This window comes from Vulpes lagopus, chromosome 14, assembly GCF_018345385.1.
Source record: "Vulpes lagopus strain Blue_001 chromosome 14, ASM1834538v1, whole genome shotgun sequence".
In the NCBI taxonomy this organism is placed as follows: Eukaryota; Metazoa; Chordata; class Mammalia; order Carnivora; family Canidae; genus Vulpes; species Vulpes lagopus.
The window spans coordinates 30,618,755-30,636,853 of NC_054837.1; the positions used below are offsets into that span (position 1 = coordinate 30,618,755).

The 18,099-nt window shown below is 46.2% G+C and overlaps 1 protein-coding gene across 1 annotated transcript; it reads left to right on the forward strand.

Moving 5' to 3' along the window:
- The first annotated feature begins 33 nt into the window (after positions 1–33).
- Positions 34–10,471, forward strand: LOC121475851 (translation initiation factor IF-2-like). The gene is made up of 2 exons (XM_041729548.1): positions 34–866; positions 9,105–10,471. The coding sequence occupies exons 1-2, from the start codon at positions 379–381 to the stop codon at positions 9,232–9,234; spliced, it is 618 nt and encodes a 205-aa protein (XP_041585482.1). The 5' UTR covers positions 34–378; the 3' UTR covers positions 9,235–10,471.
- Positions 10,472–18,099: the final 7,628 nt, after the last annotated feature.

Genomic DNA, 18,099 nt, shown 5'->3' on the forward strand with positions numbered 1-18,099 from the left:
GCGGCGGCGGCGGCGGCGGCGGGGCGGGGCGGGGCGGGGGCGAGCGGCGGCTCGGCTGGGCCCGGCGCCTGCTCCCCTGCTCCCCTGCTCCCCTGCTCCCCTGCTCCCCTGCTCCCCTGCTCCCCTGCGGGCGGCGGCGGCGGCGGCGGCGGGCAGGGCGCGCGTGCGCAGGCCCGCGGCGCCTCCCAAGTTGGGAATCCGAGTTGGGCGCAATGGAGGCGCGGAGTCCGGCGGGAGCGCGGCCGCGGCGCCCTCGGAAACCGTCCCGCCCGGGGGTCGCCCCCTCGCCCGGGCCGGGGAGGAAGGGCGGCCGCGGCTCCTCCGGGAAACTTTGGCGGCGGCGAGGCCGGCTGCCCCGCCCCCCCCCCCCCCGCGGGGATGCCGCGCGCCCCGCCCCGATCCCGGCCTGGCGAGGGGCGCGCCCGGCCTCCGCCGCCCGGGGGCGCCCGGGTCCCCTCGGGCCCCGCACCGCGCCCCCGCGAGTCCCGGCGCGCCGCCCACTCTCCTGGAGCCGCCGGGTCCCGGCTCCTCCTCCCCCCGCCGCCGGGGAGGGGTCGCGGCCAGCCCGGGGGCGGGGCAGGGGCGGGGCGGGGGGCCCCCTGCGTTGGCGACAGCCGGGGCGGGGGGGGGGCGCGAGGGGGCCTCGGGGATGGGGCCCATCTTGGGGAGGGGGCGAGCCCCGCCCCCCGCCCTCCAGCCCCGGTCACAGGCGGAGCTGGCGGCAGGGCCCTGCGCTCCCGCGCGGCGCCGGCGGGGCAGGGGGACGGGTGGCGGGGTCCCCTGGCCCCCGAGGCCGCCTGCGCCGCCCCGCCCGCGGAGCCACGTCCCTCGGCAGTTCCCGTGACCTGCGCCGCTAACCGGAGGAGGTGAGGCCGGGCTTTGGCTCTGGGCACCGTCGTCTGTCCTGTCCAAGCCCCCGTCCCTTTGACCTGGCGAACCCCCTAGTCCACAGACACCCCGCCCCCAGCAGAGTCTCTCCTGAGCCTTCGAGTCCTCCCACCCTCCCCGGTCGCCAGGCGGGGCTTAGGGACCCTTCTCTGCACTGGCACAGCCCGGTGCCTCCTCCCGTGGAAGCGCGTCTCCTACGCTGAGTTCTAGCCGCGGGGGCACACACACGCCTCCCCCAGGAGGCCGGGAGCTCCCCGAAGGCATGAAAAAACTTTAGCGCCCTCATAGCGGTGAAGCCCAACCAACCTGGTACAAATCGACTAAAAAAATTTCAAGTTGAAAATGTACTGGACATCTATTTTATATTTAATTCTCGGTGCTTTACAAATAAATACCGACTCATTTAATCTGTACTCCATCCGCTCTCAGAGTGTGGCCTGGTGATCACTGGGGTGCTCCAGGACCCTAAGGGTCCCTGTGAGGTTTTCCCTCTTGCCAGCTTTATATCAGTATGAGGCAAGATGTTCTTGGCGTATTTAACACAGAACAGCATATCACAATAGATTGAACATGCAGAAGCGATGTGAGGATCCAGCTTTCTTATAATGAGCTAGACAATAAGGAGATTTGCAAAAATACAAAACAACACCGCTGTTCTCAGTATTTTGTTGGTTTGGGAGCATAGTTGTTTTTTTGTTTTTTTTTTTTTAACAAAAATATGTGTGTTAGGGCTCCTGCGCGGCTTAGTGGGTTGTCTGCATTCGACTCAGGTGATGATAGAGGGTTCTGGGATTGAGCTCCCTCCTTTAGGCTGGAGTCTGCTCCTCCCTTTCCTTTGCCCCTCCCCCCCACTTGTGCTCTGCTCTCTCCTACTCTCTCTCAAAAAAATAAAATCTTTAAAAAATATATGTATGTTAAAATGCAATGTGTCTGCTTTTGAATCAATCAATATTTTTTTTAAGATTTTATTTATTTATTCATGAGAGACGCAAAGAGAGAGAGAGGCAGAGACACAGGCAGAGGGAGAAGCAGGCTCCAGGCAGGGAGCCCAACCTGGGACCAGATCTCCGGTTTCCAGGATCACGCCCTGGACCAAAGGCGGCGCTAAACTGCTGAGCCACCCGGGCTGCCCTGAATTAATCAACATTTTTAAGAAACAGTTTAAATTTCTAGTTATAGTAGATATCCATAGATATAACCCACCTAACAAAATCTCCTTAGCGTCTTCAAGTTTTAATTTTTTAAAATTTTATTTATTTATTCATGAGAGACAGAGAGACAGAGGCAGAGACATAGGGAGAGGGAGAAGCAGGCTCCCTGTGTAGAGCCCGAATTGGGACTCGATCCCAGGACCCTGGGATCATGACCTTTGTTGACCTGACCTCAACCACTGAGCCACCCAGGTGCCCCTAGAGTCTTCAGCTGTTTTTTTTTTTTTTTTTTTTTTTTTTTTTTATTTATTTATGATAGTCACAGAGAGAGAGAGAGGCAGAGACACAGGCAGAGGGAGAAGCAGGCTCCATGCACCGGGAGCCCGACGCGGGATTCGATCCCGGGTCTCCAGGATCGCGCCCTGGGCCAAAGGCAGGCGCCAAACCGCTGCGCCACCCAGGGATCCCTCTTCAGCTGTTTTTAAGAGCGGCCTTGGAAAAGAGTCTCTGAGACCAGAAGATTTGAGAACAGCTGTGTCACAACGTCCTAAGAAGTATTATCCCAATTTTACAAATAAGCAAACTGAGTCACAGAGTGGTCAAATAGCTTGCCCAAGGCTTGGCAACTTGTAAGTGCTAAAACCAGAGGTCAGATCTGCGCACAGCAACCCAATGAGGTGGACGTGTGACTATCCCCATCCTGAATCAAGGACAGTGAGAAATAGGGAGGGGCATTAGCTTTCCATAGCTAATGTAAAAAATTGCCACAAACTTGGTGACTTAAAACAATAGAAATGTATTCTCTTGACAGTCTGGAGTCCAGAAGTCTATAATCAAGGTGTTGGTAGCATTGTGCTCACTCTGACTCTTGGGAGGATCTTGCCTTGTCCCTTCCAGCCTTGGGGATCCTTAGTTTGTGGCCATACCACTCCAGGTTCTGCCTCTGTCTTCAGGTGGCCTTCTCTGTGTGTGTCTGTCTTCTTCTTCTTCTTCTTCTTCTTCTTCTTCTTCTTCTTCTTCTTCTTCTTCTTCTTCTTCTTCTTTGTATGTGTGTGTCTGTCTTCTATATCTCTTATGAGAACACTTGTCATTGGATTTAGAGCCCATTTGCACAATCTCAGGAGATTCTTGACTTAACATCTGCAAAAACTCTTTTTTCAAATAAGGTCTCCAGCTCTGGGATTGGGACATGGAAGTATATTTAGGGGCAGGATGGCACCACTCGACCCACTGCAGGAGGTTAAGTAACCTGCTTAGAGCCCCACAGCTGGGAAGGATGGAGCTGAACCCAGTGGGTGCCCATGTTAAATGAAGGAATAAATAATGTGTGCTCGGATTGGGGCAGTTTTGCCCTCAAGGCAGCAAAGATGTATTGAGCATCGGCTGAGTGATACAGGGATTGAGGAATGGAGGGCCAGCCTGAAGCCTGAACTTGAGACCGGGGCAGGAAAAGGGTGGGAAGGAAAGGGGGAGGCAGAAGTCTGAGGTGATGGGACACCTGCGTGGCTCAGCGGTTGAGTGTCTGCCTTCAGCTCAGGGCATGATCCCAAGGTCTGGGAGTCAAGTCCCACATCGGGCTCCCAGCGAGGAGCCTGCGTCTCCCTCTGCCTATGTGTCTGCCTCTCTCTGTGTGTCTCTCATGAATAAATAAAATCTTAAAAAAAAAAAAAGTCTAAGGTGACCCCAAATGGTGATTCTGTGTGCCTAGGAGAAGGGCCACAGTCTTAAGTCAGGAGAGCCCATCAAGTTTGGTCTGCCAGAGCCTCTTCACATCCTAACCCTGGTGCAATCACTGCCGAGGTATGTGACCTTGGGCAAGGCACATGATGTCTCAGGGCCTCAGCTTCCCATTCTGTTAAATGAAATCACAGAGGATAATTGTTATTATCAAACAAATCAACATATGTGCTGGCTTCACTCAGTGTTATAAAATAGTTTCTGTCATCATCACCATCATCTTTGAAGATAACTAGAGGAGATATCTGTCTGGGTGTAGATGTAGCTGTTGAGTTGACAGCTGGGTATGTGGACCTGGAACTCAGGACTAGAGCAATGTTAAGACCTACATTGACGTTCATTCATTCATTCAGTATTTTGCTCTTAATATATTCCAGGTGCTATGCTAAACCTGTGGGATGTGGCAATATGCAAGAGACAGGATTGCTGCTCTTGTGGGGAACAGACAAGAAACAAGTAAAACCAAAAATCAACTCATTTCAAATAGAGCAAGAGAGTGTTGAAAAGGGAGAGGAGAACCAAGAAATTAGTGTGTCCCCAAAACCAGGTGTGTTAGTACAATTCAATTGGAGAAAGAGTCCCCCACACTGTATTATTTCAACTATGAGTATTTTATTTTATTTTATTTATGATAGTCACACAGAGAGAGAGAGAGAGAGGCAGAGACACAGGCAGAGGGAGAAGCAGGCTCCATGCACCGGGAGCCCGACATGGGATTCGATCCTGGGTCTCCAGGATCGCGCCCTGGGCCAAAGGCAGGCGCTAAACCGCTGCGCCACCCAGGGATCCCTCAACTATGAATATTTTAATCTGTATTTCTGAAACACTGAAACCATGTATGCATATTATTATCACCCTTGAGAAATTAGTAACTTATTCATATCAAATATCCACAGTGTTCAAAATGTCAATTGTCTCGTCAATTTCTTTTTACAATTTTTGTTTGACTCAAGATCCAAATAGTATCCACATATTGCAATTAGTTGATATGTCCCTTATTTTCTTTTAATCTTCCATCTCTTTTTTCCTTGTTACCCTGAAATTTTTTTGAATATCTATTTTTAGAGAGAGAGAGAGAGACAGTGGAGGGGAGAGGCAGAGGGAGAGAACCATCAAGCAGACTCCCTGCTGAGCGCGGAGCCAAACATGGGACTTGATCTCACCACCCACGAGATCATGACCCGAGCCAAAACCAAGAGTCAGATACTTAACCTACTGAGCCACCCAGGCGCCCCCTCTGAAGAGTATTTCTTTTTTTTTTTTTTTTAAGATTTTATTCATTTACTCACAAGAGACACACACAGAGAGAGAAAGAGAGAGAGGCAGAGGGAGACGCAGGCTCCTCGCAGGGAGCCTGATGTGGGACTTGATCCAGGTCTCCAGGATCACGCCCTGGGCTAAAGGAGGCACTAAACCGCTGAGCCACCTGGGCTGCCCTGAAGTGTATTTCTTGATGAAGCAGGAGTGCTTGTATTGGGAGATGCTGTCTGAATTTTGCTAATTTCACCACTATAAAGTCCTTTAATATGTTTGTTGGGGTGCCTGGGTGACTCAGTCGGTTAGGTGTCCACTCTTGCTTTCGGCTGGGGTCATGATCTCAGGGTTGTAGGATGGAGCCCTGCATCAGGCTTCACTTTGGGGAGTCTGCTTGAGATTCTCTCTCTCCCTTTCCCTCTGCCTGCTCCCCCTGCTGGTTCACGTGCTCGTTCTCTCTCTCTTTCTCTCAAATAAATAAATAAATCTCAAAAAAAATTAAGTCCTTTAATATATTTGTCCCTGATATTTTTCTGTAGACAAGTAGTTGGATCAAGGGGTTTGATCTGATTTGGGTTGTTTATTTGGTGGTGGTGTGTTGTAGCATTTCTTTTTTGCAGGGAGGGCGATGAGACTCATTTTTTAATGTTTACTTAGATATGAGTCACATGCAATAATGTTCACCTTTTTAATGTGTACAAGCCAGTGGTTCCTAGTATGTTTACAAGGAGCTATAGCCTTCACCGCTCTCTAATTTCGGAACATTTTCAACAACCTATCCCCAAAACCTTGTTCCATTAGCACTTGCTCTCCGTTCTCTCCTGCCCCCAGCCCCTGGCTACTACTTGTCTGCTTTCTGGGTACATAGATATGTATATTCTGAACATTTCATATACCGTGTGGACTTTGTGCCTACCTTCTTTCACTCAGTATAACGTTTTTAAGCTTTATCCATAACATGGTTGGACATAATTCCTCTTCATAGACTAATCTCCCATTGCATGGATGGACCACATTCTGTGTATCCATTTATCCATTGATGGACTTTTGGGGTGTTTCTACCTTCCCTGTTCTTTTGCCTGTGATAACATGGAAATTTTCTTCTGGAAGCTCAGATCACTTCATAGAAATGTTTCCTTCTCCCAGAACTCCTTGTTCCTAGGAGATGAACCGGGCTCCAGAAGAGAGTAGAAAGGAAAAGGAGAAAGAGCTTTAACCAGCCAGGAGGCTCACAGCTATCGCTCCTTTCTGCATGCCAGGTAAAGCAGGCAGCCCTGCAACCTCCAGCCTGCTTTCTGTTTATGGATTTGCTTATTCCAGACATTTCAGATAAGTGGAATCATAGCTATGTGAGGGAAGAAGAGAAAGCCACAAACCATGTGTGTGAGGCCCCGGGGAAGAATGGGCTCTGTTTGTGTGTGAGTCAGCAGACTGACACGGGACTGGGTGGGGGCAAGTTGGGGAATGGTGTGAAACAAAGTTGAAGAGGGCATCAGAGACTGACTGTGGGGTCAAGTTTATAGTGGATGGAGTAGGGATATTATGTGACATCTGACGAGTCATTGACTCTGACTCTGTCTCAGTTTATTAATCTGAAAAATGGGAATAATCTCAATCCCACTTCCCTCTAGGATGTTTGTGGACAATGAATAAGTTAAAATATGGCACATAGTAAGAGCTACATTAACACTGGCTGTTACTAGTCTTATTATCTGGCTTGTGTTACTATTACGTTACTGTTGCCAGTGAAGCATCCCATTCCGAGCAATGGCATCATGAAATCACCACTGCTGTCTGACTGTGGTATGAGGAGCTATTAGAAGAATGAGGAATTAGGGCCACCAAGTCCCCTCAATTCCTTTTTTTTTAATTTTTAAGATTTTATTTGTTTACTTTTGAGAGATAGCATGAGTGGGGGAGGGGCAGAGGGACAGAGAGAATCTCAAGCCAACTCTACACTCAACGTGGAGCCTGATGTGGGGCTCAGTCTCACGACCCTGAGATAATGACCTGAGCCAAAATCGAGTCGGACACTTAACCAACTGAACCATCCAGGCACTCCTCTTCTTCCTTCGAATCTGTTTTCTGCACAGCAGAAATTTTGCACCGCCAGTAATTTTGATAAACACATGCATTTTATTCCGCCAGATGTCAATACCAGGCTACAATAAAACCCAAAGCCCTTACAGTGGCCAGTGCAAACTTTCACAGTCTGATCTGTGGGTCTTACATCTTCATCTCACACATAAGCACCAGCCACTTGCTATTCCTTTAGGTCTTCTGTGTGCCATGATGCATCTCCCAACTCAAATCCCTGATGAAAACATCCACATGGATGACCTGCTGTCACAGCCTGTACCCTGAGATCAGGGAAAGCAAGAATTTAACTTTTTCAGCTACTGTAGAAGTCACAGAACTCTACTTTCACCAGGAGTCACACAGGGATAGACTGCCCTGCCCAAACTTGGAAAGGTGGTTCAGATGCTGAGTGGGAAACAACACACAACCTGCTGATGCAGGGGTGCAAACGTGGACCAGAGCTGAATGGCTGCGAAACACCAGGGCATTCCAGGTCACTCTAGAGTCTTTTCCTCTGTCCATCTGCTTGGCACCCAAATCCCCTCTCGATAACTCGGGATTTAAAGACTGTGGGCTTGGGAATCCCTGGGTGGCTCAGCGGTTTGGCGCCTGCCTTTGGCCCAGGGCATGATCCTGGAGTCCCGGGATCAAGTCCCGCGTCGGGCTCCCAGCGTGGAGCCTGCTTCTCCCCTCTGCCTGTGTCTCTGCCTCTCTCTCTCTGTCTATCATGAATGAATAAATAAAATCTTTAAAAATAAATAAATAAAGACTGTGGGCTTGTTGAACTATCTATGAATAAAATGATACAATGTCTGTGAATTGCTCTAAAATAACCCACACTAGGAGGGTGGGATAGTTGGGAATGTGGATGAAATGAAGACTGGCATTCTGTTAATAATTGTTGAAGCCGAGTCATGGCTTCAACATAGAAGTTCATTATACATACTCCTTCCTTCTGGAATATTAGAGAATTTTTAATAATAAAACAACTTTTAAAAGAAAGAAGGCTAAAATGGGCTAAAAGGAGTGGCAATGGGGCGCACCTGGCTGGCTCAGTTGCTAGAACATGTGACTCTTGATCCTACGGTTGTGAGTTCAAGCCCCACCTGACACAAAGAGCTTTTATTAAAAAATAATTTTAAAAAATTAAAGAGGTGGCAAAGTGTTAGCTTTCCTCTGATCATCACACCTGTTGCTTCAGCTGTAGGTGGGACAAGAAAGATCCGGTGCTAAGAGGAACTAAGAGGAACGGATGATCTGGAGTGGGAAGAAAGGGCGAGTGGGTGCTGGGGACGACACACGGGCAGACATTTCCTCTCTCTGTGAGTCCAATGGGCTGGGCACACAGCAGAGAGAAGCAGTGATTATGTGGAAGGAGAAGTCACAGCTTCCTGGAAAATCAGGCCACAGGGTCCTGAGAAACCACACAGGGCTCAAGAAGCAACTTCAGGACATTTCCCTGTCCTGTTGCCATAGACTGCAATGGACCAAATGCCTATGTCCCCCCCGCCCCCCGCCCAAATTCATGTGTTGAAATCCTATCCCCCAAGGTAATGGTATTAGGAGGTATTGTTAGTCCCTTTATAAAAGAGGTCTGAGCACTTCCTTGCCCTTCCACCTTGCGACATCTATGAACCAGGGGAGGACGTTCTTGCCAGACACCACACCTGCCAGATCCACCTCTGTCTTGGATTTCCAGACTTCAGAACTGTGAGAAATAAATTTCTGTTGATAGAGTCCTATCTATGGAATTTTTGCTATAACAACCCAAGCTGACTAGGACAGAGTACAGTTTTATGAACATTCCTATTTTTCAGGAGTCTGAGTGGTCTCCCACACAACTCTACTTCATTTGCCCTGTAACTTGAGCTCCATCCCAAGGGCTGACAGTCTGAAAGAGCCTCATACCCCCTCCTCCACCCATGCCACCCTCCTGACTTACCATGGTTGCTGTTCTGACTTCTCACCCCCCTCCTTCTCCTCCTTCTTTGACAGACTTGAGATGATCATGGACAATTCTGATGGCACCATTGTATCTAAGCACTGGCAATGTTACGTGAGATGCACGGTCTGTTCTGCATTGATGCTGCTTGATAGCCAACCTCCCTCCAAGGACATTGTATAGAAGATTACACGCAGGCTCCCAAAATCCATCTTGGAAAACAGGATGATCAAACCCTAGCAACGAAATTCTCTAAAGTGCATTGCTCATACTCTCAGAATTTCAATATCTATTTCTACCTAAAGGGAGGTTACCTGGAAATGCTAGTCTGTGTAGATTTTCCGTTATGTTGAAATGACCTGGTAAGTGCTTCTCTGCTTTAAGGGTCTCATCCACTTAAATTTTTGGGTTCTTAATTAAAGAAAATATTTAAAGAAGAAATATTAACAAAGTAGAAAACCACCTATTGCCTTCGATTGGGCTCCTTAGAAACAGAGCTTGAGGTAAAGTTTATGAGCTAATGCTTTGTTGGAGGGGATGGTACCAGGGAAGCAAGTGTTGAGGGAAGAGAAGTAAGACAGATAAGGAGGGAGAGCAGATTCAAGGTAGATTATTATCAAGGTTGGCCAGACTTTGCAAGAACACTCAGCTGGTTGCTTAGTCTTCTGAGATGTCCCTGGGGAGGCTGTGTGAAACCACTGGCTCCCAGACTGTCCATCACACGGAGTGTAGTACTGGGTGCATGGGGAAAGGTTATGTGTGGGTCAGTGAGCAATTTATCTTCCTACTTCTGTGTATCTCTCTTGACTCCTCCCCCTGGGGCATTAACCTCCTCCCATTTGCAGGTGGACCCCCTCTGGTTAGGTGGGCCCTGGATGCTGAGGCAATGACAACCTTTGCCCTTGTGGGCATCTGTGGCCATCAGAAATGTTAGGAGCTAAGGGGACTATGGCACTGTGCACAGCTTTGAAGCCACAGGAACAGTGTGACAAGTGGCTGATGCCGTTCATGCTGGAAAGCAAGGCAAGTATAACAGATCTGGGTCTGTCATACCCATGATTCCACCAGTGACAAAATTATGTATTTAGTGGAACTCCCTCCATTCCATTTCCACTCCTAAGTAACTACTGTTGATACTTTGCTCCATGCTCTTTTTGACTTTTTCCCCCTGAGAATATGCACATTATATTTTTCTAAACATGCATTTACTTTTTAAATGGAAGCATGACATACACATTAGTATGCAATTTGTTTTATAATACCCTATAATCATTTTTCCAGCTCAGCATATATAGACCAACTTTAATCTTTTCTTTTTAAGTAGACTCCACACCCAACACAGGGCTTGAACTCACAACCCTGAGATCAAGAGTTGGACACTCTACCGATTGAACCACCCAGGTGCCCTTTCTTCTCCTTCTTTTTCTCCTCCTCCTCCCCCTCCCCCTCCCCCTCCCCCTCCCCCTCCCCCTCCCCCTCCTCCTCTCTCTTCTTCTTCTTCTTCTTCTTCTTCTTCTTCTTTTCTTCTTTCTTCTTCTTTCTTCTTCTTCTTTTTAACAAATAAATCTGAATCCTAATAGACTTTAACTCCTGACATACACATTTTAGTAGCATTAGTTCTCGTTTTTGTTTTGTTTTCATTTTAATTGCAGCATAGTTAACATATGTTAGTTTCAGGTGTACAATAGAGTGATTCAACACTTTTATACATTACTCAGTGCTCATCATGATAAATGCATTCTTAATCCCCATCACCTATCCTCCTCCCCACCCTGGAATCATTAGTTTGGTCTCCATAGTTGGGTCTGGTTTTTGGTTTGTCTTTTTTCCCATTTGTTCACCTGTTTTGTTACTTAAATTCTACATATTAATGAAATCATATGGTATTTGTCTTTCTCTGACTTATTTCACTTTGCGTTACACCCTGTAGATCTATCCATATTGTTGCAAATGGTAAGATTTCATTCTTCTTTATGACTGAGCAATATTCTGTTGCACATGTATACTACATCTTCTTTATTCATTCATCAATTGATGGACACTTGGGTTGCTTCTGTATCTTGGCTATTGTAAATAATGCTGCAATAAATATAGGGGTGCACATATCTTTTTGAATTAGTGTTCTTGTATTCTTTGGGTAAATACCCAGTAGTGCAATTGATTACTAGATCATAGGGCAGAGGTATTTTTAATTTTTTGAGGACATTCCATACTGTCTTTCACAGTGGCTGCACCAGTTTGCATTCCCACCAACAGTGCATGAGGGTTCCTTTTTCTCCATATTCTCACCAACACCTATTTCTTTGATTTTAGCCATTCTTCAGTCTTTTTTGTAGATAATATTTGCTTCATTTAAAAAATGTATCATTTTTTGGTTTATGGATTACTATAACTTAACCTGGTCATATCTCCTTTGATAGACATTGGCAGGATTTTCTGGTTTCTTTTAAACAACATTGCTGTGCAAATGGACACAATTTTTGTTTTTTTCAACTTTACAAGAAGTGAGTGGCCAAAACATGTTACATCCTCATCTGCTCAGCACCGTCCATTCTTGCTTCTTAAGTCAGGCATGAGGAGGAAGGCTGGAGGCCACAACTACCATGCAGACAGCAAAACCCCTGGGCTGGTGGTATATGCCTGCAGTTCCACCCTGCAGTCATGAATCTTTCTAAAATGCAATTTTGCCCATGCCATTTTCTTACTTAAATTTTTTGCATGATTTCCATTGTTCTTTGGGGGCTGGGGCAGGGGTTGTCTAGCCCTTCTTTATTCTCCACATTTTAAAAAAAAAGATTCTATTTATTCATTTGAGAGAGAGAGAGAGAGAGCATGAGCAGGGTGAGGGGGAGGGCAAAGAGAGGGTAGGGGGAAGGGGGAGGGCAGGGGCAATGGGGCAAAGAGACTTTGAGTAGGGAGCCCAACATGGGGCTCCACCCTAGGACCCTGAGATCATGACCTGAGCTGAAGTCAGATGCTTCACTGACTGAACTTCCCAGGAGCCCCTTTACTCTCCACATTTCAAGGACACTAGACCTGTTCTAGTTTTCAGATTTGCCAAGGTCAACCCCTCAGACAATGCTCTTAGTAGTATTTGTGGAAATGATGCTGGAAAAGAGGCAGACTCTACTAAACCTGAACATATGCCTACTCTGTGACCTAACAGTTCCACTTCTAGGTTTATACTCAACAGAAATGTCCATATTCTTTACTCAAAATCATACATTACAGGAGGTAAGCTGAATGCACCTTTTTTTGGGTCCAGCTTCTTTCCTCAGCATAAGGGTTTTAAGATTCATTCAAACGGTGGTATGTATAACTAGCTCATTCTTGGGACAGTTGGGTGGCTCAGTGGTTGAGCGCCTGCCTTCAGCCCAGGGCATGATCCTGGAGACCTGGAATCGAGTCCCACGTCAGGCTTCCTGCAGGGAGCCTGCTTCTCCCTCTGTCTGTGTCTCTGCCTCTCTCTCTTTCTGTGTGTGTCTCTCATGAATAAAAAAATAAAATCTTTAAAACAAAAACAAAACTAGCTCATTCTTTTTATTGCTAATATTCCACTCTACAGTCATAGTACATTTGTTGGTCTATTTACCTACTGTTGGACATTTGGGTCATCTCTAGTTTTTGCTTCATTCAAATATTATGAATCTTCACATGGAAGTCTTTCTGGACACATGTGTTCCTTTCTTTGGTGCAATAGTGCAATAGAAGTGAAATAATGTCTGGGTTACATGTTAAATGTATGTTTAACTTTTCAAGAAACGCTTAACCATTCTCCCAGATCGTTGTGCTATTTTACATTCCTACCAGCAGGGATGAAGTAGAACAGGCTGGGACTTTGTACTCTTATCAATATCCCTGGGTGATTCTGCTGCTCACCCCAGTTAAGAACCATTGGCTTAAACATGAGAAAATGCTCCACATCACTGGCCATCAGGGAAATGCAAATCACAATGAGATCCCACCTCACACCAGTGAGAATGGGGAAAATTAACAAGACAGGAAACAACAAATGTTGGAGAGGATGTGATGAAAGGGGAACCCTCTGCACTGTTGGTAGGAATGTGAACTGGTGCAGCCACTCTGGAAAACTGTGTGGAGGTTCCTCAAAGAGTTAAAAATAGAGCTACCCTATGACCCAGTAATTGCACTGCTGGTGATTTAACCCAAAGATACGGATGCAGTGAAATGTTGGGACACCTGCACCCCAATGTTTATAGCAGCAATGTCCACAATAGCCAAACTGTGGAAGAAGCCTCGGTGTCCTTTGACAGATGACTGGATGAAGAGGATGTGGTCTATATACACATGGAATATTACTCAGCCAACAGAAAGGATGAATACCCACCATTTGCTTCAATGTGGATGGAACTGGAGGGTATTATGCTGAGTGAAGTAAGTCAATCGGAGAAGGACAATCATTATATGGTCTCATTCATTTGGAGAATATAAGAAATAGTGAAAGGGATTGAAGGGGAAAGGAGAGAAAATGCGTGAGAAATATCAGAGAGGATGATGGGACATGAGAAACTCCTAACTCTGGGAAACGAACAGGGGATAGTGGAACGGGAGGTGGGTGGGGGGATGGGGTGACTGGGTGATGGACACTGAGAGGGGCACTTGGCAGGATGAGCACTGGGTGTTATACTATATGCTGGCAAATCAAACCTAAATTAAAAAATACACACACACACACACACACACACACACACACAAAAGAACCACTGGCTTAGAGGGTGATGGAATTGGGGGGTTTTTTCTTCAGGAGGTGACATTGGAGCAGAGACCTGGCTAGAGTGAGGGAGGAAGCCAAGAGAAAACTTGGGGAGGGCCCTGGATGGCTCAGTTGGTGAACCATCTGCCTTTAGCTCAGGTCATGATCCCAGGGTCCTGGGATTGAGTCCCAGATCAGGCTCCCTGCTCAGTGGGGAGTCTGCTTCTCCTTCTCCCCCACCTGCCACTTCCCCCTGCTTGCCCTCATGCCCTCTCTCTGTCAAATAAATAAATAAAATCTTTAAAAAAAAAAGGAAAATAAAACTTGAGGGAGGTGGTTCTAGGCAGGGGGAACAGGAAGTGCAGAGCCTCTGAATCAGGAGCGTGCCTGGTGAGGTGGAGGACCAGCAAGGGGGTCTATGGGCTTGATTGGCTCTGCAAGGGCAGGGGCCACAATAGACAGAGTGGAGGGTGGGGGCCCCCAGAGAAAGATAGTTTCTATGGTCTTGATTCTGAATGATTCTGGGAGCCACTGTAGGGTTTTTGAGCAGAAGCATGACATAAAGAAGCATGTAGGAGACGAAACTGAGGCCCAGAGAGATGAATTAACTTGCCACAGGTCACACGGTTAAGTGGCTGAGCTGAGATTCAGGCCAGGTCTGTCTATAGCCATAGAGCATGTGATTGACCTCTGTGTTCTCTTTGAGCTATCTTTGCTGTAAAAAACAAAAAACAAACCATAAAAAGCAGATGTTTACAAGCTGTCAGTGTCTTCCAGCCAAAGACCATGAGGAACACGCTAGTAGCTAAGCCAGTTGGATGTAATGCTCATTGAAGTGTGGGAGAATGCATACCATGGGGAATCGTGGGGCATCGCAGTAAGAGAACGTCGGGGTGTTAGAAAGAATGGTTTATAGGATTTGGACTTTGGTTGGCTGATTCTGGGGAGAATTTAAGGACCTAGCAATTTTGCTCTAGAGCGCGTGCTGTCAGGAAGCAGGGATCATTCTAGGACTGGAGCTCTGAAATCTCATCTAGATGGAGGACAGACTAGAGCCAGGCTGAGACTGTGTTTGGTAAATTGGCTGTTACTCATATTAGCCAAGAGAGGGAGATGTTGGGTATTTCATGGCCTGTACCATGCTCATATTTTGTCACATTTCATCGTGTCACAAGGTGGCCTTGTCTGATGTTGGTGTTCTGTGAAACTGTTATTTCAACACAAGAACACAGAGTCCAGCAGTCAGGGCCAGGCCAGCTCCTGGATGTCTCCTCTCTCTCGAAGTCATGAAAGCGATTTGATACTCCTGGCAGAAATATGGTCCAGGGAGAAACTAGCTTTGGAGCATGATCCTATCTGGAATTCATGGCTTCTGGCTGTCCTTTCTGCCATCTTGCTCTGCCATCTTACCCTGCTGGCCAGGCTGCTTCTGGACTGTACCTTGGAGGATGAAAACTTCTCTATGTGTGTGTTTGTTTCAAACAGCTTGATTGAGACGGTTCACATGTCATGAAAATCCGCACATTTAAAGGATACAATTCAAAGATTTTTGGTATATTCACAGATACATACAACCATCACTACTGTCTAGTTCTGGAACATTTTCATTGCTCCAAACAGAAACCCCATTAGCTATGACTCCCCATTTCCTCCCTACTCTGACACATGGCCCGAAGTAATCATTAATCTGCTCTTGGTCTCCATGGACTTAAGTATTCTGGATATATCACGTAAACGGAATCATGTAATATCTGGTCTTTTATGACCAGCTTCTTTCACTGAGCCTCATGTCTCCAAGGTCTGCTGTAGCATGGGTCAGGGCTTCCTTCCATTTTTATAGCTGAATCATAGTCCACTGTATGGATGGACCACTTGTATATTACTTCATCAATCCAGGGACTTTTTGTTGTTGTTGTTTTAAAGATTTTACTTACTTATTCATGAGAGACACAGGCAGAGGGAGATGCAGACTCCCTGCAGGGAGCCCAATGTGGGACTCGATCCTAGGACCCCAGGATCACAACTTGAGCTGAAGGCAGGCGCTCAACCACAAACACCCAGGTGTCCCAATCCAGGGATTTTTGAGTAGTTTCCACCTTCTTGTTGTCTCTTGTAAAAATAGTACCTCCCTCTGAAAGCTAGGATCACTTTGTAGGAACCTATGTCTCTTCACAGAACTCCTTGTTTCTGAGAGATGAACCAAGCCCCAGAAGAGGGTGGGGTGGAAAAGAGCTTTCTCCAGGCAGGAGGCTCACCGCCATTAAGAATTTGCTGTGGGCCAGGAGGCACTCTGGGAATGCAAAGAGAAATTCGGGCAGAAGTCCCTGCCCTCAGGGAGCTCACAGTCCAGTGACTAGAATGAGGGGTTCTCCCTCCAGAATCCATCCCATTTTAATGGTCTTCTTCAGGGGGACCACTCCTGCCCTTCTCCCCAGGAACCCTGGGCCATACTGAGGTTGTCTGGGGAGAGCCAGCCTGAGTAAGAAGGCAACAGAAGGAAAGCAGGGCTTAGACATGGGAGAGCAAACTGCAACCCAGTGAGTGATGGAACTTGAGCAACTGGATCAATCTGTGCCTGTTTTTTTTGCTACTTTTAGGCTTTTCAGCTGCATAGACTATTAATCTTTAAGAATAAAAAAAAAATCAATTGTGGTGATGGTTGCACAACTCTGTGATATAACAAAAACCATTGAATTGTATAGTTCAAAAGGATAAATTGTATGGCAAATAAATTATATCCAAATAGTAACAAATAACACAATTAAGGACCATGATAGCACTACGCAAGAATATTATTGAAACCCAGAATAAGAGCAACTCACTCAGTCTGTGAAGCAGACAGTAAGCAGCCGTCCTGAGGAGACAGTAAGTACTCCATTTTACGGTGAGGAATCAAAGACACTCCTGGAAAAGGAATTGAGTATGAGCCTCTTAATGAGTGACAGGGCTAAGAATTCTATTTCTAGAGACCTGGCTAGCTCAGTCCATAGGCCATATGACTCTTGCTCTCAAGGTTGTAAGTTCAAACCTCATGTTGGGTATAGAGATTACTTTAAAATCTTAAAAAAGAGAGAAAGAGAAAAAATTATATTTCTAGACCATAACCTAGTTTTTGAAAACAGAATCTTTCCTTAGGTACTGTTCAAAATGTCTAAATCATGCTGCCAATTAATTGACTTAAATTATTTTAAAGCATTTGTAGCATTGAGCCTGCCTACCATGAGCATCTCCAAACAGACATGAGGAAGTCTGTAGTTATAATGCCTCTTGTTTTGGGTTTCTGGAGTTTGTCAAAGTCTTTCACAACTCAAACTGGCTTACACAAAAAGTTATACAAATGAGAAATCCAGATTTCTCATCAGGCACAGCTGGATCCAGGGCCTTAGTGATAGCCATGTCATCTGACTTCTTTTGTTCTCTGCCGCTCAGCTTTGGGTTTGCATAATGTTGACATCACTTTCATGCAGGCTATCCACACATGGTGGCAAAGGTGGTCTCCAGGACATGTATAATAATAGATAATTCAATGAATTTTCTTTAAAAAAAAAAAGGTTTATTTATTTATTTATTTATTTATTTATTATTTATTATTTATTTATTTATTTATTTATTTATTTATTCATTCATTCATGAGACACACACACACAGAGAGAGAGAGAGAGAGAGAGAGAGAGAGGCAGAGACACAGGCAGAGGGAGAAACAGGCTCCCTGCAGGAGCCTGATGTGGGACTTGATCCTAGATCCCGGGGTCACGACATGAGCCGAAGGCAGATGCCCAACTGCTGAGCCACTCAGGCATCCCAATTCAATGAATTTTCATTGCATATCACTGGCTCAGCTTGGGACACGTACCTACCCCTAAACTAATCACTGTATTTATGGACATGAAAATTGTTGATTGGAGGCACCTGGGTGGCTCAATGGTTGAGTGTTCACCTTTGGCTCAGGTCATGATCCCAGGGTCCTGGGATCAAGTCCCACATCAGGCTCCTTGCAGAGAGCCTGGTTCTCTCTCTGCTCATGTCTCTGCCTTCTCTCTGTGTGTCTCTCTTGAATAAATAAAAAGAATCTTAAAAAAAAAGATTTTATCTCTAAGTAATCTCTATATCCATTGTAGGGCTTGAACTTACAACCCCAAGGTCAAGAATTGCATGCCCTACCTATTAAGCCATCCAGGTGCTCCTCCAACAAAAAGGTTTTAATGTTGGAAATTGGTTAAACACACGCATTAGTTATCTATTGCTGTGTAATAAGTTACCCCAAAACTTAGTGGCTTAAAACAATAGTCATCATTATCTTTCATAGTTTCTGTAGATCTGGAATTTGGGAGCAA

Excerpts from the sequence above, each read along its gene's own strand:
- LOC121475851 (XM_041729548.1), top strand. The coding sequence starts at position 379 with ATGCCGCGCGCCCCGCCCCGATCCCGGCCTGGCGAGGGGCGCGCCCGG. Across the intron at positions 867-9,104 it reads TGCGCCGCTAACCGGAGGAG|ACTTGAGATGATCATGGACA; the intron begins GTGAGGCCGGGC and ends CTTCTTTGACAG.